Source organism: Oryx dammah, unplaced genomic scaffold (assembly GCF_014754425.2).
Source record: "Oryx dammah isolate SB20612 unplaced genomic scaffold, SCBI_Odam_1.1 HiC_scaffold_24, whole genome shotgun sequence".
Lineage (NCBI taxonomy): Eukaryota > Metazoa > Chordata > Mammalia > Artiodactyla > Bovidae > Oryx > Oryx dammah.
In genome coordinates this window covers 73,500,213-73,523,982 of record NW_024070208.1, presented here as the reverse complement: position 1 = coordinate 73,523,982, position 23,770 = coordinate 73,500,213, and the positions used below count along the sequence as shown (strand labels likewise).

General features: G+C 44.3%; 1 protein-coding gene across 1 annotated transcript in view; it reads right to left on the bottom strand.

Annotated features, from left to right (window-relative positions):
* The window catches only part of FARP1 (FERM, ARH/RhoGEF and pleckstrin domain protein 1), a 304,106-nt gene that overhangs the window by 223,430 nt on the left and 56,906 nt on the right, over positions 1-23,770 (bottom strand). The window contains exon 2 of the mRNA XM_040267369.1: positions 10,662-10,857. Within this exon, the coding sequence (XP_040123303.1) occupies positions 10,662-10,832 (171 nt within the window). The 5' untranslated portion in view covers positions 10,833-10,857. The remainder of the gene's footprint in view (positions 1-10,661; positions 10,858-23,770) is intronic.

Sequence of the window (23,770 nt, the reverse complement as noted above, 5' to 3'; positions counted from 1 at the left end):
TGACAGTCAAACACGCTTGAGAGTTCATAAGTAAACGGAATTAAAATTAAAGGGCAGGCCACGCCCCCATTCCTTTCAAAGGCTTATGAACGGTCACTTGAAGACGCTGGGTGTCAATGCTTTCCCAGCCAGGCCTTCAAAATGAACAGAGTAGCTCCTAGGATGACAAATTAATTGAAATGCAGAGAGTAAATATAATTTTCCTAATACAAATGGGAAGCAAACAATCAACCTCCCTTTGATACTTCCAGTCTGTACAATCTTCATAATCAGTATGAATCTCAGAGGTTCATTTACAGGGTCACAGATTCTTCATGATTAGAAATGAAGCAGTGGCTTTTATTAGGAACATTAGCAACGTGTCTTTCACGTCAACTGAAAAAAAAAAAAAGACATCATTTCTAGTGCAACAGCTGTCATAGAAAGGCCAGCTGATGTCCCAATCCCCGTGGCAGCAGGGAGTCCCCAAGGTGTAAATCTAAGGAGTGTCTGTGTTCCCCTCTCTTCGGGGGCTCCCCTCCCACATGCTGCCAAGGCCTGTCAATCCTACCTCGTCAATTTGTGAAAACTTAACTGATGCTACAGGACGGTGCTTTAAATAAATATACTTGACTGATGGGAGGAACAAAAAAAACTATACCTTCTCAGTTTCTCTTGTGTCTGACAGCTCTCCAACAGGCCATCTGGGTCCCTTAGCAGCCACCACTGTGTCTATGACCTTGGGAGGCCCTCTGGTCCCTGGGTTGTCCCCGCTGCAGTCTCGGCCCTGTTAATCCACCCTACCCGCTTCGGAGTATCTATCCTTGGCATCTGTCTCAGGGACCAGCACGATCACGTGATGGGCTGTCCTCTCTAAGGGATCCCTGTGGCCTGGGACCTTCACACGGCCTGGTGAGAGCAGGGCTTAAGTAGAGGCAGGAGCTGGGCCGGAAACCCTGGCTTCCTGTCCTCAGTCCTGCGACCTAGATCAAGCCACTTCTGAGCTCTGTGCTCACTGGGCTCATTCATGCCCACCTCACAGATCCACTGATCAGCTGTAAATGAGAGAATGTAAGGACAGACGTTAGGACAAATTCTGGCACACAGCAAGGGGTTTTTAAAAGGGCAGCCATTATTTTTGCTCATTGTCTTATCATCAGCAGCCCCCTGCTGTGCGTGTCCAGAAATATATGTGGGACTCATTAGGTTTCCAAGATCATGTTCCATAAACCACCACCAGCGCTCCCTGAATTCCACTCTGGGTATCAAGTCTAGCTTCCTGTTTATATAAATGCGGAAAGAGAAACCTATAAAGCTCTCATTCACAATTACAAAGTATGACTTTCAGAACTGCTTTTACACAATGACTTTCTCTACAGATCACAAACTGATAAAATCACCCCAATATCTATCTCTGGTGTGAAAACCATGATGTCTAATGTTCAAATTGATAAAAGACAGCAAATAAATGAATCATTAAAAAAATAGCAGATAATTTAAACATCACTGTGATTTATATGTTAATATGTTTCATATTCACATTTAAACATAGAGGTTCCGAGCCAGCTAAATGCTTCCTTCAAAGGAACCCACAGAGAAGACCCATCCGAGAGGCTCCTAAAACCATCCACCTTGAGATCCTACATTTAGCCTGTGCCAGAGGGAAGCGAGGTTCTCCTAGGAAAATCCTGACTCTAGGAAAACAGAGAGGCTTTAGGCTACATAAATGTGCGCTCAGGCACTCAGTCATGTCTGACTCTTTGTGACCCCATGGCCTGTAGCCCACCAGGCTCCTCTGTCCATGGGATTCTCCAGGCAAGAATACTTGGGTTGCCATTTCCTTCTCCAGGGGATCTTCCTGACCCAGGGATCGAACCTGCATCTCCTACACTGCAGGTGGATTCTTTACTGCTGAGCCACCAGGAAAGACAGGCTAAGTAAATGGAGGAGACCAAAAACTCAGTAAAACCAATATGCACATAAAACATTTAAGCTTTAAGAATATCCCCTCAGTGTTAGAGCTACCAGAACTGAAGCTCAGAGGAACTACAGATAGAGTGAAAAAACGAAGTACACTTGTGAGAAGCTGAGACTTCATCACACCTGTCCAGGTGGCACTTCCTTCTCATAGACCCTCGAAAGCCACCTGGGATCCTCATCTCTATTTCGGGAAAGACTCATCTGAGACGACAGAGAAAGCTGGGGGAATTTAAAAAAGAAAGAAAGAAAGAAAGAAAATTACTCCACCTGACGCAAGTATGCTTTTTTTATTTCAAAATGTTTTCATATGCTTTCCTTTTTCCACTTCACATACCCAAAAGCCCTACAATAAAAGCACAGTCTCAATCCTGCTAATAAACAAGAGAAGTAAAGTTTAGAGCGAAAGGAAGAAAAACAACTAGCTTTTAGGGTAATCTAATCTCCATCTAGGACTCTGCAAGGTATTTTCTCAGAAGGTATTTCACCTGAGCTTCACCTCAGCCCATGAAGTGTGTGTTCTTCTCCAGATTCAGAAACAAGTAAACAGGTTGAGATGGGTTATCTTCACACCCCCAGCTAGGAAGCCATGAAGCCAGGATGCACTTCTAGCCCGATTTTCCCCTTTAACCACTGTTTCTTATAATTAGGACCATTTATTATCTCCACTTAAAAGAGGGGAGGAAAAGCATTTTCTCAAACTCCCTACATCTCCCCAGAATATTGGCCCAGTTTACCACCAGATACAGACATTCTCAGTTACAGTTTATTCCTTTTATTTATTAGTGTCTACTGAGAGACTTTTCAGGGAGAAAATAGCAAACAGCTGTTAGAGAATTCCTGCCATCACGTCAGAGCCACAGAAACGACTTTGATCAAGCGTCTACACTGAAGTTGAAAGGGGCACACAAACATTTTGGGCCAACATTGAAGTTCCACTCTTCACATCTAAGGAACCAGAAAGGAAAGGCGAACAGGATTTCGCTGAAATGATTTATGAAAAAAAAATTTTATCTATTAAAATAGCCTTTAAATTTAACCTCAAGAGACCAGACCCAGACGGACCATTTATCACTCAAGTTAAATAAAACACAGAGTGGACCATGCAAAAGCAGAGTGGACATAAATACTCTTTCAGAAACTCTGCTAAGAGACAGAGCCAAAAGCAACACTGATAAGGGGAAAGAAATATTGACTCATGTTTAAAAAGCTTGAGTGAACTTGTGAAATTCCTTTCCCTCTTTCTGGTTCAAACTGCAGCTGCTTAAGAGGCAGTTAATGGAGCTCTGGGCACACACAACTCCCTTCTGGTTTTAAATGGTCGATTAAATTTTATTTAGGTCTCAGTATGGCCGCCACCAGCTCTTATGTGCACTTTTATACAAAAGAAGAAAATAAAGGAGGCCTGAACTCATACCTCCCGTCTAAGATCGTATAAACCAATCAACTGCAAGGAATAACCCGGCTGCCGGGGATGTGTGATTCCAGGGAAGAAGCAGGACACGTATTAAAAAGAAAGATATACTAATACTTTCCCCGCCCAAGATCTTAGGTTAAATATATATTTCACCTCTTTGGGGAGAGGAAAAAACAAAGACATTCAGCGGCTTTAGATCCAAAAGGGTATCGTCTCTAAGATGGCTAACATAGAAATTAAAACAGGGAAACAAAATCATTCACAACAAGACAAAGATGGAGAAAAGGACCTTGCTTTTCTACAGGCACAGTTGCTGTGAGCTACCCAAGTCCAGCTCCAAGCCAGTAGCCTCCCTTCTTCCTAATGTAAATAGGGAAAGTGAACTGAAAGTGTTAGTGGCTCAGCTGTGTCCGACTCTTTGTGACCCCATGGACTGTAGCCTGCCAGGCTCCTCTGTCCATGGGATTTCCCAGGCAAGAATACTGGAATGAGTTGCCATGCCCTCCTCCAGGGGATCTTCCCGACTAGGGGATTGAACCCGGGTCTCCTGCATTGCAGGTCGATTCTTTACTATCTGAGCCTCCAGGAAAGCCGTCGATGTTAACTAGGGAATCCCCAAAAAGACAACACAGAGCTTTTTAAAGAGACAAACTTCTGCTACATCCTCTTTTTCTGAGCACCAGCTTATAAAGACAGTTTAAAAATTCTCCAACCACTTAAGACCTTTTGCAGAACCACAAAGCACTTGGAGGAGCAAGCCCTTGGCTAATGTCAAGGCCAGGTTTCAGTGAAAAATAAATGATTGCTTCATTTCAAAAGCTAAGAAAATGAAATAAAGGTTTAATCATTTATGGACTGACCATGCCAGACTCCTAATTAGGTCTGAGATAATACAGGCACTTTTGCCCTCAGTTTAAAAAAAAAAAGAAAACCTTTTGCAGTCTCTCTTATTATGACATGCAAACTAATTATTTTTCTTAAAATTTTTAGATGTCTGTTTACAACGAAGTTGTTTGTTCCCGCTAATAATGTGTTGTCTAGCAAATACGTGATTTTTGTCTTCTCAAGTGGCATGAAGTTTAGCCCAATTTAGTTCAGCGATACTTAAAGTTACCCCACCCACCGAGGCTTCCCCGGTGGCTCAGACGGTAAAGAATCTGCCTGCAGTGCAGGAGACTCAGGTTCAAGCCCTGGCTCAGGAAGATCCCCTGGAAAATGGAGTAGTTACCCACTTCAGTATTCTTGGCTGGAGGATTCCACAGACAGAGGAGCCTGGTGGGCTACAGTCCATGGAGTCGGACATGACTTAACACACACACACAACACACAGACACACATTAAATCCTAACATTTCCTGATGCCCCATAAGCATATTTGTTGCTGTTGAGTCGTGTCTGACTCTGCAACCCCATGGACTGCAGCACAATTGGCTCCCCTGTCCTTCACCATCTCCTGAATCTGCTCACGTGCATGCATGCTTATTCACTTATATTTGATTTGAGCACTTACTAGTTACACAGTAACTGTGAATACTGTCTCCGATGAGGCTTTTGTAATATTTCTTAGATTAAAATCCCTTTTCTGAAAGAGTTTACTATTTGCCTGAGGAATTAACAAACACAATCATGGAGAGGTAATTCATCAACAGAAGATGTCAACACAAGGTGCCAACTTTCAAAAAAAAGAAAGGGAGGGGGAAAAAGCATAGGTTATCATCTGAACCAAACTCTTCATTTTGCAGATAAGGAAACTGAGCCTCAGTAGGGTTATAATTAGAGGGAGAAACAAGATTAGAGCTTCTGATTCCAAGTCTAATTAGAGGTATGGACAACAAGTAGTTTAAGACAGAGATGACCCCCACCAGGAGCCCTGGGGAGAGGCTTGGATGGTTGGGGGATCTCGACAAATTTGTTGGTGGATGTTGGGCGCTGTTTACAAATAGGAAAGGAACAGGAGCAGCTGGAAGATGAGAGTTTGCAAGGAGCCTTGGAGGCACGTTTGGAAACGTTGAATAAGGCAGGACAGAGGAAGCCCACAGATCTTACCCAAGGCAGCAGCTCGGGGCGAGGGAAGGCAGACAAAGTTGGGGTCACGAGGGCTGGGTTCCAATCCCAGTGCTATCCCAACACCATACAAACGTGAGAAGGTGACTCGAAGAGTGCTTCAGGGGTTCCCCCTCATCTTAAAGAGATGACAGTGCCACCCAGCCTTCCTCATCTGTGAGAAGCACATGAATGCACAGAGACAGTTATGGCATCATCAATCTGAGGCAGTGTGGAGGAACAGAATATAAGGATAAATAAGAACCAAAGGGACCAGGCCCCCACAGAGCTCCCATTCTACCCGCAGGAAGTCAAAACTAAGCATAATAAGCAAGTCAAGAGAATTTTCCAGCTTGAGATGCTAATGCAGAGGATGAACCAACCCAGGACAATGGTGGAGAATAAGGAAAAAGTCACCGGAGCACTCGACCATCTGCCTCTCCCCCAGCCTCTCCAAACTAAGAAACTCACACTTTATCCTCAGGCACCCAGGAGCTGGAAAGGCTTCTTAGGAAAGCCTCGACAAAACACCAACACAAGGGCAGGATGATCAGCCCCCTGGATGGCGGTGGCTGACATGGAGCACCCTGCACCCGCACCACGGCGACTCCAGCTCGCTCTTCAACACAGGCCAGGGGCCTTCCCATCACCTGTGAGCATCTTTTCCAGGCTGGCTTCCCAGGGCTGCTCAAAAGCAGCAAAACATGGCTCCGTTTCAGTTCCTCCACTCTTCTCTGCTCCTCCTAGAGCAGCCTTGCTAATGAAAACACATAAACGGAATAAACACTTGGGGGAAGAAGCCATCTGCTTCATCCTACAAACGTCAGTAGGAACAGCGTTTTGTTTACCAGCAGGGTCATGAGGACAGGACACATAAAACCTTCTCAGGAACCTTCTTGGGGGGTAGGGGCGGGGTCAGGGGGGTCGTTTAACCCTTTCAGATCCACACGAGTCCCTCGAGGTATACCCTCTGATTGGAAGGGAACACCGCAGATACCACAAGCCCCAAGGTGAGGCTTCTCTGCACAGCATATTCCATATAAAGACGATAAAATGTCCTGGAAGAATTTACAATAAATATTGCATCTGAACTTTCAACTCTGCAGAAAAAAAATACCTAAAAAGACCATCCAAGCTTAAGAGCAAAGGTGACCGGGAGAACGAGCCACGGTGTAGCAAAGTCTGACGCTCCATGCCCAGGGCTCTCAAAGGATTAAACTCTGATAAGACTTCATTCGAGGCTGTAAGTAATGATGCAGACTGGTGTGATTATCTGGGCCAGGAAGCATTTGGAGAAGGTGCATTTTAAAACAATGACTTTACCTCCATCCATCCTCCGAAACGGAAGTATCAGGAAAAGACCCAAGAAACTCATTCCCTAGAGAACGATGTGGTTCACGGAGGAATGTTCCCCAAAGGGAATGGTAATGACTTCCGGCCAAGTGCCTGCCCATCTGTGTGACAAATGTGAATTAGCAACGAGAATTTATCATCACGGGGCACCCAATCCAAGGAGGGAACAAGGGTGGGTGAAGGGGGCTGCGACACCTGGCCTCCGTGATTTCACAACAGGAAGTTTTAGAGCAAGGTTTAAAAAGCAGTTGTGGGAGGCTGCGTCTCTTGCGATCCTAGTCCCTCCTCTCTAATCGCAAGCACAGCGGTTGAGTCACCACGGCCAGCCTGCTGCCTCCCAGCTGCAGAGTCCTGGCCCATTCTCTTCTTAAAGACCACAAGGTAGCAATTTAGAATCAGCACAGTCAATAAAAATGCTGATCGCTGACTTTCTACAGGCAGTTATGGAAAACATCTGTTGCCTATGGGTTGAGAAGGAACATTCTGACCCAACTCCAATAAGATTTTTAAAAATTAAACATGAATGGATGAGGCATGTGGAAAACTAACAATCACATGAATTCTACTTGTCAGATCAACTCACCCTAATAGTGAAACTTTTAATGAGCACCTAATACACACAAGGCGCTGTGCTAGGTGCTGGAGATGAGGCAGCAAGGCAGGACCCAGGCCAAAGAAGCCAGCAGCGAAATGCAAAATGCACATGGGTAAGGCCTCCAAAATCACTGCAGACAGTGACTGCAGCTATGAAATTAAAAGATGCTTGCTCCTTGGAAGAAAAGCTATGACCAACCTAGACAGCATATTAAAAAGCAGAGACATCACTCTGCTGACAAAGGTCCGCATAGTGAAAGCTATGCTTTTTCCAGTAGTCACATATGGATGTGAGAGCTGGACCATAAAGAAAGCTGAGAACCTAAGAATTGATGCTTTTGAACTGTGGTGCTGGAGAAGACTCTTCAGAGTCCCTTGGACAACAAGGAGATCAAACCAGTCAACCCTAAAGGAAATCAACCATGAATATTTATTGGAAGGATTGATGCTGAAGCTCTAAGACTTTGGCCACCTGATGTGAAGAGCTGACTCACTGGAAAAGACTCTGATGCTGGGAAATATTGAGGGCAGGAGAAGAAGGGGATGACAGAGGATGAGATGGTTGGATGGCATCACCAACTCAATGCACATGAGTTTGAGCAAGCTCTGGGAGATGGTGAAGGACAGGGAAGCCTGGTGTGCTGCAGTCCGTGGGGTCACAAAGAGTCAGACACGACTGAGTGACTGAACAGCAACATCAATCATATTACATTCCAAGCTCTTTGTATGTGCCAAGAGTTGTTCGTTTGTATCAACTCTTGTTCTCATGAAATGAGGTAGGGTTTATGATGAGCCTCATTTTACAAAGGAGAAAACTGAGATAGAGATTAAGTATCTTCCCCAAGGTGATCAGTGAGTTGGTAGGAGAAGCTGCGATTTAAATCTCAGTGGTCCAGCTCCAACCTGACATACCTATGAGTGAAGAGGTCTGAAGGAGGGAAGAAAAAGTCCCACCTACTGTCTCAAGAAGTTAACCTCTGGGTAAAACATAGAGGGCCTCTAAGGGTGCATAGGAGTTTATGGGGGTGGGGGGAGGGAGGAAGTGGTATAAGAAACCTTTCAGGTAGAGGAGTTACAAATGGAAAGCATGGACATGAGAAATTATCAAGTAAAATCATTTTAAAAGATGCAAACAAACTTCTATTCCTATTTTCTCAGGCAGAGAGTTCCTATCTAGTTCCTAGCTAAACAGTAGCTAGGAACGGAGTTTTGACATTCTTTGCTTCAAGGAAACAAGAATTGCAAATCAATACATACAATGCTCCCTGTGTACATAACACCAGTGCTTGAAGGCCCTTTGGTCCAAACCCATATACGGGAATACCATTTAAAAGAACACATTGCTAGAGATTTGGGCTCAGAAATCCTTAACAGTAGCAAAGGAGAAACACTGAAACCAAATACCTCACCAAACCAGTCTTGCAACAAAAAGAAAGTGGGGGAGAGGGGGGTGGAAGGGGGTAGGACTTGTTCCAGAAGGTCTGAGTACCAGGCTGGCAGGTGTGCCCCTCTATTTTTTACAATTTCAGCAGATAAGCAGCAACTCTGTTCCTCAGAATATGAAGTCCCCAAGTCCTTAAAGAGATAGAAATTTCACAACGAGAAAATTAGAAAGATACAAAGGTCGTTTGCAATGTGTGATAAATTGGCAGGTTTAAACATAGCTCTTCTGAGGTTTGTCTTCCCTGAGACACTTAATGGTAATTCACACTTTTAGAACAATAGTCTTGGAAATGAATACGATTGAGTGACTCATATCACATAAACAATTAAATGATGGGTTGCAGACGTTAATGCCGACTGTTAAAATTTTAGTTGTTCTAGCCAACAGGAATAATAGACGGATTGTCTCCACTTTAAAAACAGGTTATGTTCGCAACGTTTGTTTATAATTGGGCTGTTTGGAATTCAAGAGTTATTTTTCACCCTCACACGCAAGTAGCGTGAGATACGGTGTTTAGCACCCAAGAAAGAACACAGGGAAAAAGCCAGAGTGTGCTGTGAATTCTACAGATGCTAATTAATTCTTGAGAAAAGTGCCATCAGCATTGTACAGAGGTGAACACACCGGACTCTCCCTGCCATTGAAGAGATCCTCTACCTGCATGTAACTGGTGGTGGTTCCTGAGCCTCGAACAGGAGTGGGATTTCAAGAGGAGACTGAGGAGAAGGATGGGAAAAGTGGGGAAGGGGCAACAGGGCAAAGTTCCAAGGAAAAGAGCAGAACCTTGGGGGTGTGCAGCTCCAGCTGATGAACAAGGCAAGCCTGCTGCTCCTTCATCTCTGCCTGCCTCCTGGACACCTCTTTTGTCCACCCCCCCAGCCCCTGGGGTGGAGGTCTCTTCAATTCTAGGGCTGCCAGCCTATAGCCTGGGTTCACGGTTTTTCTTTACCCCCACTCCGTACCCACAAACGTGGTCAGCAAGTTCTCTCCTGATGTCAGAACGACTTCTCTTGCCACACAGAGTAATGGAGTGCTCACACACACGCACTGATGTTTAGAGGAATTGCTTGTAAGCAAAGTTCGATCCCAGAGTTGGGAAGATCCCCTGGAGAAGAGAAAGGCTACCCACTCCAGTATTCTGGCCTGGAGAAGTCCATGGACTGTATGGCCCATGGGGTTGCAAAGAGTCAGATACGACTGAGCAACTTTCACAAAGAGATCAAACCAGTCAGTCCTAAAGGAAATCAACCCTGAATATTCATTGGAAGGACTGGTGCTAAAGCTCCAATACTTTGGCCACTTGATACGAAGAGCCACCTCACTGGAAAAGACCCTGATGCTGGGAAAGATTGAGGGCAGGAAAAGAAAGGGGCAGCAGAGGATGAGATGGTTGGATGGCATCACCGACTCAATGGACATGAATCTGAGCAACCTCCGGGAGATGGTGAAGAACAGGGAAGCCTGGCGTGCTGCAGTCCACGGGGTCGCAAAGAGTCGGACATGACTGAGTGATTGAACAACAAAGGAAATTAAACTGAGACTGAAACCACAATTCCCTCCAACCCAAAAATATAAGTAACACATACATAGGCATATACACACGTGTCTTAGTATATGGAAAGTCAGAGTCAAATTCAAGTGACACACTCACTGATATCACTTGTACTCGGAGCATGCAATCAAAAAATCAACACACATCAACCAAAAAATCCATAGCTCGGACGAAACCAGAAGGAACCAGAGGAGCACGGTGAGGGTGGGAAGAAGGCTGCTGAACACACAGACCGTCTTCCCGCCACCGTGCATCACAGGACTGAGATGAGCACCCCCATGCCGAAGGCTGCCCCCAACTTACTGGAACTTCAAAGGCCTCCTGGGTATCATCCAGCATCTGGATCTTGATGGACATGAGTTTTCCTGAAGGCGTGGGGGGCGGCTTCTGTCCATGTTCCAACGTACTGATTCCCGAATTCTCCGGGGCCCCCAGTCTTGATCCTGGAGTTGGCCTCTGCTCTATCTCTCCCATGATGAAAGCAGATTATACACAGTATCTACCGGAAGCAGAGAAGAGAAGAAAGATACATGAGAAGACAAGACTCACTAAGACTACTTCAGTAACATTTGTCCTCGATGCTCTTCATTTTAGGAATCCCCCCTTACCCCGCCGGAAACACATGAGGGCCGGTCAGCCCCCAACCCCGCCGGAGCAGCAATCACCTGCTGAGGCTTCAGTTCATTCAAGAACAATGTCACCTTTAGCCATGCAAGGCATGCTAATATTTGAGCATATTTTATTCTTCTGCATATTTTTACATAGCTTATCCTTTTCTTGTTTTACACTCAGCTCTTAATTATTCACACGATAGATTGTGTTCTACGTATTATTATTATTCAGGCTCTACGAGGAGTCAGGTACCACTCATCACACATTTCCAGTCCGCTGGGAGGATAATGAGCAGTACCTAATCCATATGATTAGCATCCATTAGTTAGCTTTTATGGATCCAGGAACAGACCAAGCAATGCAGACATTAGCAAGATAAACAGATAAAACATATCTTGTGGCTCCCAAGCTTACAATCTGGTTGAAGAAACTAAACAGGCACTTGCCCAAACACAGGGGGACATTAGGTAGGGTCTTTTCTCTCAATTTCTTGTTGGTTTCCATGTCAATTACCTCCTAATTAATTTCTTTCCAGCCATACCCCTCCCTCAATTGTTCCCCCTTTCCCAGGAAACCATCCTACATATTGGACAAAGCTCTCTTCTCCACCATTCAGAAGGTAAGAGCTAAACTCAGTTGAGTCTCAAATGTTGGGTAATACTTGGAAAGAGACAGAAACACACAAGAGAAGGGATTCCAGGGAAGCAGAACAGCACAAAGAAAGCCAGGGGACAGAAATCAGGAGGCATTCAGGAAGAGGAGTGAGACTCACTGCTGCAGAATTAAAGATGCATTCAGAAACCAGGCTGGCATCAGACCACAAAGGACATCAAAAAGCCTAGCTGAAAAATATGGTTTTTACCCTGCTGGGAGTCACTGAATAATGACACAACAGAAGTAGAACTTGAGAAAAATGAACCTGAAGATGATATATACTAAGGGGCTGGAAAAAGAGACGAGCTGGCGGGGACTGGGGTAGACCAGTGACAGAGCTATTGCAACAATTTGAGCTTGAGGGGATAACTTGAACAGTGGTGGTGGAAATAAAAAGATGATGCTATAAAATGCATGTTCATGGAAAGATTAACCTGATGTTGTAAACAGTGAGCTCCTGGGAAGGAGATTAAAGTTTAACAATGAAGAGCAAGTTTTAAGTCAGGACAGAAGGGAAGAAGTGGGAGAGGAAGGGGTGTGTGTGTGATTGGGGTCACTGTTGAGGGTTATGAAAGGATGGCTATCCAGTAAGCTGTAAGGGAGGTGGAGCTGAATTTGGGCTGTGGGTTCAGAGCCCATGGCACTGTAGAAGTGTAAGCCAGGGTGAGAGAGAATATGAAGGGGGTGCGGTGGGAGAGGGGTGGGTGGAACATGGCAATGAAAAAGCAGAAAGAACAAACATATCCAACCATGGGGGTTATTATGGACTGAACTGCGCCCCTCTCCCACACCAAATGCTTATGCTGAAGCACTAACCCCAGGAAACTCAGAATATGTATTTGGAGGGAGGAGACTTAGAAGAGGTGACTAGTGAAAAAAGTCATTAAGGAAGAGGGAGGCAGAGGATGAGATGGTTAGATGGCAACTAACCATGGTTAGTCACCAACTCAATGGACATGAATCTGAGCAAACTCTGGGAGAGAGTGAAGCACAGCGAAGCTTGGTGTGCTGCAGTCCATGGGGTTGCAAGAGGTCAGACATGATTTAGCAACTGAACAACATCACCCAATCTGACTGGCGTCCTTATAAGAGGAGAAACTTTGGACAAAGAGACACCAGGGATACACAGAGTAAAGGCCACGTGAGGACACAGGGAGAAGGTGGCCTCCGGAGAACCCATCCTGCCAATGCCTCAATCTAAACCTCCAGCCTCCAGGACTGAGAGAAAATAAATCTCTGATAAGACACCTGGCCTGCGGGACTTCACTATTGCAGTAAATTCACACGAGGGTCGATGGAGAAGAAGCAGAGAAAGAGTGACCCTCTGTATTAGTGACACAAAGTCACAGAAGGGACACTCATGGTCACCTGCGGTGAGAGGTATGGAGCTCAGGGCTGTGTTTCACACACTTGTCAACCAGTCGCCCTTTTTAAGATAAACCCTGCTTATTTTGCAGGTTCTTCTTGCCCAAGGCTCTTCCTTCTCCTGAAAGGTAAGCCAGGTTCCCAGGAGCTTCCCACTATATTCCTTATGGAAATCTCTCCCTTCCTCTCTGTGAACCTTGAACTTTCTCACTGTGACACAGAGGATTGGCCTAGAGGTCAACAGATTAGAAAGTGTGCAATCACTCAATAAGCTGGGTCACTGACTCAAAGCACTTGGGCCTAAAAAGACACACCCTTTAACTGGACAGGCAGAGTTTGACCACCACCCAGGACACATCATTAACTAAATCCTAAAAGATGATGCTGTGAAAGTGCTGCACTCAATATGCCAGCACATTTGGAAAACTCAGCAGTGGCCACAGGACTGGAAAAGGTCAGTTTTCACACCAATCCCAAAGAAAGGCAATGCCAAAGAATGGTCAAACTACCGCACAATTGCACTCATCTCACACGCTAGTAAAGTAATGCTCAAAATTCTCCAAGCCAGGCTTCAGAAATACGTGAACCGTGAACTTCCAGATGTTCAAGCTGGTTTTAGAAAAGGCAAAGGAACCAGAAATCAAATTGCCAACATCTGCTGGATCATTGAGAAAGCAAGAGAGTTCCAGAAAAACATCTATTTCTGCTTTATTAACTATGCCAAAACCTTTGACTGTGTCAATCACAATAAACTGTGGAAAACTCTGAGATGGGAATCCCAGACCACCTGACCTGCCTCTTGAAAAACCTGTATGCAGGTCAGGAAGCAACAGTTAGAACTGGACATAGAACAACAGACTGGTTCCAAATAGGAAAAGGAGTATGTCAAGGCTATATATTGTCTCCTTGCTTATTTAACTTCTATGCAGAGTACATCATAAGAAACACTGGGCTGGAAGAAGCACAAGCTGGAATCAAGATTGCCAGGAGAAATGTCAATAACCTCAGATATGCAGATGACACCACCCTTATGGCAGAAAGTGAAGAGGAACTAAAAAGCCTCTTGTTGAAAGAGAAAGAAGAGTGAAAAAGTTGGCTTAAAGCTTAACATTCAGAAAACTAAGATCATGGCATCTGGTCCTATCACTTCATGGGAAATAGATGGGGAAACAGTGTCAGATTTTATTTTTGGGGGCTCCAAAATTACTGCAGATGGTGACTGCAGCCATGAAATTAAAAGATGCGTACTCCCTGCAGATGGTGATTGCAGCCATGAAATTAAAAGACGCTTACTCCTTGGAAGGAAAGTTATGACCAACATAGACAGCATATTCAAAAGCAGAGACATTACTTTGCCAACAAAAGTCTGTCTAGTCAAGGCTATGGTTTTTCCAGTGGTCATGTATGGATGTGAGAGTTGGACTGTGAAGAAAGCTGAGCACCGAAGAATTGATGCTTTTGAACTGTGGTGTTGGAGAAGACTCTTGAGAGTCCTTTGGATTGCAAGATCAACCAGTCCATTCTGAAGGAGATCAGTCCCGGGTGTTCATTGGAAGGACTGATGCTGAAGCTGAAACTCCAGTACTTTGGCCACTTCATGCAAAGAGTTGACTCACTGGAAAAGACTCTGATGCTGGGAGGGATTAGGGGCAGGAGGAGAAGGGGACGACAGAGGATGAGATGGCTGGATGGCATGACCGACTCGATGGACGTGAGTTTGAGTGAACTCCAGGAGTTGGTGATGGACAGGGAGGCCTGGCGTGCTGCGATTCATGGGGTCACAAAGAGTCAGATACGACTGAGCTGAACTGAATGTTTATCCCATGCTCACTTTCCCCACCAACTTTCCACCAAAGCCTGTTAGACCTTATTATTCATTCCTCTAGATCCTTTGAGGTTGGACTTCAGTGTCAAGTCCACACTCTTTAAGGACCATCTTTTTCAGACCTGCTTCGTTTTCGAAAGGCCAGGTCTGATTCTATAGGTCTGCCACACAAGCCACTTTCTAATTTCTGTCCCAAGCTTTTTTTAAAGAACATAATCCCAAACTGTTTTAGTTATGTGATTATCCTTTGCTTAATCATCTCCTAGTCTTAAGAAAGACAACTAGACTTTGCTCATGTACTTTATACCAAAGTGAAACAGTTCACCTACCTTGGTTCAATGAACCACATGTGAGTGGCATAGATCTAATTATGATATCACTGTGTTTAAAATAATCTTCACAAAGCAGGCAAAATTACTCCCTTACATGTTTCCTAAATTGTGTCTCATGGTTAAAAATAAACACAACTGCTGAAAAAAACTGCTATCAGTCCAGTTCGCCTTCTCCATCGCCAGCCTCCTCCTTGCACTCTTGCCTACTCTGGTGTTGATCCCTCTGTGCCTCTGGAAGCATCCTCCGCTGCCCATCTCCAACCTCCAATCACTGGCGCTGAGCCTGAGCACACGGCTTCCTAGTGCTGAGTCGGAGCAGGATAGGTCTGGTGTGGTTCTAATGCGCAGCTAGAGAGGGAGAAAAGGGTTTGTCCTCTCATGTCACCTGACCGCAAAGGTGTTCCAGACACATTTGCTCTGTGTGCGACCTAAGCAGAGAGCAAAGCTCCCATCCTCTAAATGGGACCCTTTCTCTCTATGCTGGCCCAAGATCCCCAGGTAAACACTGTAATTTTTAACAGCTTGGCATTTAAAAATTAAATTGAACTACTGACTTAATAGACAGTACCTTAACTTCCTTTATCTTTAGTCTTCAAATAACCTCATGCCTGGATTATTTCTACTTCTGGATATTAATGTTTCAATAAAGCCTGTCACACTTTCTTTTTGTTTTGATACTTGCAGGCAGATTGTTGCTGTACATGGAAAGTGCTGTTTAACTCAAACATAAATCCAGCCAAGAGTTTTGAGCTGAGCAGCCTAAGAATGTCAAGGGAATATCTGAGGAACGCTGGCAAGGCATGAATGGGTAACCATAACTGAGGCAGGATAGCAAAACTGGTGAGTCCGGTAATAAAACAGTCTTCTACATACACATCTAACAAGCCTAAAGGCCTGAACCCATGCTCGATTCTGACTTTACCTTAACTTCTTCCGACTTCTGAATTCCTAAAGATAAATAAGGTAGAAAAGATGAATATTTCTTTCCTTGTGGCAAGTTATTACTAACGCGATCATTCCAGACCTGAAAGTACAGAGCTGTCTGTGAAACGACTTTCTTATTTAGGTCTTTTTGAAAAGTTATTTTAAAGGCAATAACGACTACAACAAAGAAAGCAGTGAAGATTTTAGCTGGCAAAGAAAAGATAAAAAACTGCAATTGTCTTGTTACAGTCTCTTGGCTTAAAGACTTCCTCTTGGAATTCACCCAAAAGCAACAAGGAACATGAAAACGCAAACTGCATCCCAGAGGAAACTGGAAGACATCTGTAGCTTTGAACCACGCAACGGGAGGTGGAGTTGCCAAACTGCAGGCAAGGTCAGACAGAGGAGAAGAAAGACGCTTGGAGGGGCTGTCCATGCCTGCAGAGCCATGCTGCCCAAATTGTGAGGCTATCCAGCAACAAACCCAGCAGCAACTTTCTGAAAAGGGCAACAGACGTGCAGGTAGCAGTACAACCTTTCCTGGGCACGGTATGGTGAGAGGTTTCCAGAAGCAGGAAGGGTCAAATTAAATGAGATACTGTACAGGTAAGACATTAGCAGGAAGCAGTCTGTTGCCAAGGCAAGGCGAAAAAGAGAGATCCCACTAGGAGCACAACCAGTCTCTGCAACCTTGAGGAAAAACAAGAGTTGAAAGGATCACACACACACACACTCAGGTCACAAGAATTCCCGTTGGCATGGGATATGGCCCTGTCTCCTGCCCAGGTAAAGTTCCTATAAATAGCTACTTCATAAAGAACTCACCTAATCACAAGAAAAGAAAACCTTCACAGAGATGCCACAAGAAGAGAAATATGAAAATGAATGGCAGATGAGAAACACCCACTAAAGCAATGTTACATGCAACAGATGAAAATTTTACCCAAATACATTTTCATAAATTATCAAAACAATGAAATAACTGATTCTGTCTACAAAAACAGAGTAGGACTTACAAGAGTTCAGGGAAGCAAGCGGAGAAGGCAATGGCACCCCACTCCAGTACTCTTGCCTGGAAAATCCCATGGGCGGAGGAACCTGGTAGGCTGCAGTCCATGGGGTCGCAAAGAGTTGGACACGACTGAGCGACTTCACTTTCACTTTTATGCATTGGAGAAGGAAATGGCAACCCACTCCAGTGTTCTTGCCTGGAGAATCCCAGGGACTGGGGAGCCAGGTGGGCTGCCGTCTATGGGGTCGCACAGTCGGATACGACTGAAGTGACTTAGCAGCAGTAGCAGGGAAGCAAGAGAAGGAAATAAAAGAGGAGAGACCTCAAGATGAAAACCCAGAAGAATGGTTACAAATGGCACTGCTACATAATGAATGTTTGTGTCACTCTCAAACTCACAGACTGAAACTTAATGCCCAGCATGATGATACCTGGAATTAGGGCCTTCAGGAGGTAACTAGAGACGGTGACTAGAGATTGTAAGGGTGGGACCCTCGTGAGCGGGGTTAGTGTCCTTATGAAAAACATTCTGAGAACTCTCGTCTCTTCCACTATGTAAGGAAAACATACCACCCAAGACAGTAATCTATGAATCAGGATGTAGGTCTAGACACCGAACCCACTGACCATTGACCTTGGATTTTCCAGCCTCCAGGACTGTGAGAAATAAATTTCTGTTGTTTTCCTGTTTATGCTACTTTATCTGAGTCCGTCTGGGTTGCTATAACAGACACCAAAATGGAAGTAGCTAAAAGGAAATACACACTGGTGAAAAAATGAGAGTCTTGAGGGGAAAAAAATGGGGATTAAAAAAAAGCAAGCAGAAGATTTAAAACAGGAAAATCGTAAGTAGGGAAGACAAACAGAGGAGACCCAACACACCCTTAGCACGTATCCCAAAAGAAAAAAGAACTAAATAATCGAACAAGAAAATACTTTTAAGATATAAGTCAGGAAAACATTTTACAAATAAGTCCATAATAAACACATCATGTCCCAGAAACAACTAAAATGATGAACACATGGAAGTTTCCTGTGTCATCACAGAAATTCAAACATTAAGAAGGAATCATTTGGGCATCTAAATAAAAGTCAAATATATATATATAGTTTTTTTGACTATTTATATATATATGAGGGGACAAAAAGTTCAGACTCATCCACAACAAGAGCTGTAACCAAGCAGGACTCATGAGTTGTTCTACATCCCCTCCTGTAGCTCCTCCCTGTATCTCAGGCATCTTTCCTGAGTTTTTCAGATGCTAGAAACCACCACCAAATGGAAGGAATTAGCTACTTGATGATCATGAGCATGTGGACCTCAGATCTACTGATGCTTAAGGATTGATGAAGTTAGCCACCCTCACCATGAACCAATCAGAAAATGTACACAAGACGCTCACATACCCTGCTTCACCTGGCCTTTGGATATGCTTTGCTGAAACATGGATGGACCCAGAGATTGCCATATTGAGTGAAGTTAGACAAAGAAGGAGAAGTATGGTATGATATCCAAGACATGTGGAATCTAAAAAGAAACAATACAAATGAACTTACCTACAAAACAGAAACAGACTCAAAGACTCAGAATGAACTTACAGTTGCTTGCTGCTGGGGAAGGGGAGGGAGTAGAGAATGGGAAAAGGATAGATAGGGAGTTTGGGGTAGACATGTACACACTGCTGTATTTAAAATGGATAACCAACAAGGTCCTACTGTTTAGCACAAGGAACTCTGCTCCATGTTATGCGGCAGCCTGGATGGGAGGGGAGTTTGGAGGAGAATGGATACATGTATTTGTATGGCTGAGTCTCTTCACTGTTCACCTGAAACTATCACAACATTGTTAACTGGCTATCCTCCAATACAAATTTTTTTTTTTTAATGCTTTGCTGAGACCCTTTGGGAAGTCTGGGAGTTTTTTGAGCATGAGCCACCTGTCCTCCTTGCTTGGGCCTGCAACAAAACTTCCTCTGCTCCAAACTCTGACGTCTCAGTTTGTTGGGCCTCACTGTGTGTTGAGTACAAAACCTTGCACTCAACACGTTCGATGTTTAAATGACCAAACTGTTCCAAGAAATAAAAGATGAATCCAAACATGAAATCTAGCTGAATTTTCGTTCAAACATTTAAATGAATCAAAACTGCACAACAAGAGGCAAAGTGGTGAGACAAGGGAATGCAATTACTGGTAAACTTTAAATCCATGTATACAGTAAGAGGAAGGCTAAAAGCACTAATATATGCAGAATATTATAATTCCTGACAACACAGAAATAATTTAAAAACTGGCAAAGGAAGGAGTTGAGATGGCGAGAGGCCTGTAGGTTAATTGTTACTATATGTTACCATAAGACTGATAATAAAAAGGGAATTTAAATTCCCAAAGATATACAACTGGTTAATAAGCATGCAAAAATATGTTCAACACTGTTCTCCACTAAGAAATGCAAATTGCATCCACAATGATATTTCAAACCCACTATAACGGACAGTAACATGTGTTATTGACAGTGGGGAAAAAAAACTGAAATTTTTCATACACTGCTGATGGTCGGTGGGAATCCTAGAAGGGGCAGACTTTGGAGAATATTTGGGAAGCTTCTTAAAATTTTAATCATAAATTTCACATACAACCTAGTGATTGGGTTCCCCTAGTGACTCAGATATTATACTCCTAGACATCATCCCAAGATAGATGAAAATGTATATCTTCACAAAGACTTGTGTATATAGGGACATTCAGAGCTTTTAAAAAAAAAAAAAAACAGCACATGGAAATAATCCAAATGATCATCACCCAGTGAATGGATAAGGAAAACGTGGTATATCCATACAAGGGACCATTATTTAATAACAGAAAATAAAATGCAAATAAACACTACAACACAGATGAATCCCCAAAACATTGTTAAGTGAAAGACGCCAGATACAAAGGACTCCACAGCATACGACCCTACTTACATGCAAATATCCAGATAAGACAAATTTAGTGAAACAAAGTTGTTGCTTGGGCTGACACCAAAGGCCCTGGGGGATGGAGATCTTTTGGGAGGCGATATAAACGTTCTGAAACTAGATTGTGGTGATAGCCACATAAATCTGTAGATTTACAAAAATCCTTTGTACATTTCAAACAGGTCAAAGGTAGAACATGTAAACTGCACATTAAATACACGATATGTAGGTGGACACACACATGAATACTCTTAGAAGGGCAGAGGTAGGGGAGCTAGGTCCATGGAGACAACCAACCCGGTTACAAACAAAAGTGAGGAAGCTTTGAGGAACGCCTTTTCGCTGTATACTTTTGGGGACCTTTAACATTTTATACCATTCAGAACAAAATTAAGACAATTGTTAAAATTTCACTTTCTAAGCGGACACATTCTTGCAGTCCAGCCGGGTCCCCTTGAGAATATGAAACTGCGTAAGATGAAATTAGAGCAAACAAGGTGTCAATCATCAATCAAAACAAGCTGATCAAGAGGAATTTTGGCAAGAGGTCTTCCTTACAGTTTTAAATGTAAGTCACTGGAAAATTCCAGGCAAAGAAAGACTAATAGAAAGTAACTAATTCACAGAAGCAGGAGCCCAAGGTAATGAGCGGGCAGCTACAGACTTGGGTTCTAGAGCCTCTGCAGAGTCAAGGGCTGGGGAGGCCAAGACCAACCATGTGAAACTCCCAGGAGGGCAAAGGCTCTTCACGCCAGCTTAGCAGTGGGAGACAAAGCCACCTTGGGCTCCTGTCCCCGGGGAGCCACAGGCCAGGGACCAGGAGACACGCCCGAGGAAGGCAGGCAGCCCAGCAACTCCAGAGCACAGATGGCCACAGCTGGCCTTTCATGAGATTCTCCAGGCCAGAATACTGGAGTGGGTAGCCTTTCCCTTCTCCAGGGGATCTTCCCAACCCAGGGATCGAATGGGGATCTCCCACATTGTAGGCGGATTCTTTACCAACTGAGCTATCAGGAAAGCTTCACAAGACTTAGATATGGGGATTTAAGAAAGTTCAAAACACAGCTATCTGGACAGATAGATTTGCTTATTTCAAAAAAAGTCTGAACAGAAGGAACAACAGCAGATCAGCTGTTTTACATCAACCAGACACTTCAAACAGGCGAGGGGCTGACAGGCCTGCTAGATCATTTGGAAGAGGGACCAGGGTGTCAACTCTTGGCAAGTGAAGTCCAAGTCGCTCAGTCGTGTCCAACTCTTTGCGACCGTGGAGTCGCATGACTCCATGGACAGTCCATGGAATTCTCTAGGCCAGAATACTGGAGTGGGTAGCCTTTCCCTTCTCCAGGGGATCTTCCCAACCCCAGGAATCGAACGGGGGTCTCGCGCATTACAGGCGGATTCTTTACCAGGCTGAGCCACAAAGGCATGGGCTAAATTTCACCCGCAAAGTAGGGAAAAAACTCAACTGCGGAAACCTGATAAAAGACAATTTCTTCACTGTCTTGCCTCTCCAGTCCCAGGGGGAAAAAGTTAAGCAGGCTCTCTTAAATACCTCTAACAGACTCCTGCAAAGTACTTCAAGGAACACTCAGAGCAAAGGAGAAAGCTTCTCACATTGTAGAGGTTATTTCCAATGTCTAGTTTTAACCACATTGCTTTTCTACTCAAAAGCCGGAGTCTTACCCACACCAAGATAAATGAGAAAATTCCCAGCCGGGCATTTCAACGACCTGCCCCCATCTCTCTCCTTGTAAATAATAAACTGCTTTGTAATCCAACTGGATTCTGTTCCACATGCCTGCATTTTCCTACTGCTGTGTAGTTGCTTCCTTCTGTAAAATATTATACTTTAGAGACGGTTCTGATGTTACCTCCTCCGTAAGTCTCCCATGTTCTACTTTCAGAGGGGAAAAAACCCACCTGGCGTCACTCTCCCTGGCATTTTGCTTGTCTGTGGCTTACATTTCACTTGCTCTCCAGGCCTCTCTCCTCTTTTCCTGCACTGTGAACTCAATTACAAGTCCAGAGGGGCAGGACGAGTCTGGCTGCAGTTACCTGGGAATGTGACATTCCTCTCCTGTCGTAGGGCGAGAACCCGCCCGACTCGGGGGCTGTGAAAACTTCAGGAGTCGCGTCTCCGCTGCAGACATCACTTTCCTAAAAGATGGCGAAAAAGCCCACCTGTGCATGCAGGGCTTCTTAAAAAGTGGCTGCAAACTGGCAGCATCGATACCACCTGGGAGCTCATTAGAATGCAAATTATCGGCCTCGGCGCAGGCCCCCTGAATCAGAAAGAGGGTGGGGTTAACAAGCTTCCCAAGAGACCCTGGCAGATGCTCCATGCCAGGACCACTGCCTCTTCCTAGGGTCCCCAGTGAGGATCAGCTGAGGTCAGTAAACCCACCTGACACCAATCAAGCACTTACCTGTCAACTTCACCAAGAAAAACCTAGAAAGATTCTCTCAATATCTCTTGGCAAGAAAAAGTGGCATTCCTTTTCCCTTGCGATTTTCATTTGTATTCCAACCTTGTCCTGAAAATGGTTTAAGACAACGCTTTTGTTTGCATTTTCACTGATCTGGTAGCACCTATTTCCTCCAATGAAATAAACAGGCAAAGACAAAAATGTAGGATGGGGGTGGAAGGAAATGAAAGGCATGGGGAAGAGAAGGCTCTTACTCCAGTGGGGGGGGGGGGGGGCCAAACAGGAAACCAGAAAAAAAAATCTCCAATGATTCACATTTTCATGATGTCCATTTCTTGGTGATTCTGAGAGTACGAAATTAAATTTTAGCTTCCCCTCCATTTTTCTCTCTAATTAACAGCCCTGGGTAAATAAAATGGAAGGAGAAAGGCAGTCTTCTGTAAGATAAGAAACCAGCTGGCAGCTTCTTCCGGTTCCCACAGAACAATGGCTCTGCAGTGGACCCAGAGGCTGTATTTCTGAGGCTGTAGTGAAGCTCATTCTACTTAACACACATCATTCTTATCCACTCACTAAGGAAAACCCTCTCTCTTGTTCACCAATTGACACTGGCCAGCTCTCCAAAACCCTCATCTCCTCCGCCCGTAAGGAGGGTGCAGCGTATATTATTGGATCTGCTTACTCTATGTCCTTGAAAATGACAGACTGTTTAAAGAATACTATCATTGAAATATCACAATAACTGGTATCATTGCCATTCACAAGAATTATGAAGGACCTGTTATAATCCAGGGACTACATTTTGGACACCAAGCAGGAACATTGAACCATACAGTTCATCCCTCAAGCAGAAGAAAGTACTCAGTGATAACTGTTGAAGGCAATGTTTTTATTCTGACAACAGGTACAGTATTAGGTGAACTGTAAAAGCTACAGAGAATGTCAAGGAAGTCACCTGTCCTTGGGAAAAAACTGCTTTTGAGTAGCCCTGAGGGCAGATAGAAATGTACGGAGAATACACACAGTCGTGCCAGAGTTCACGCCTGCATTCAGTAAGGAAGTGTCCGCCCAACGCCAGGAGCTGTGCACAAGACGGAGACAGACCGAGAGAGGCAAGAAGATAGTAAAAAGAAGAAAGCAGGTGGGATACAACTTTCACTCTGCCTGAAATAATAGGGGCCAAGGGATAGGAGGCGCATCTGATGGATCAGAACGAGCCACTGTGGTTTTTAAGACAAGGTAAACCCATGCAACTTTAAGAAAAAAAATGAATTCCCTGGTGATCCAGTGGTTAGGACTCA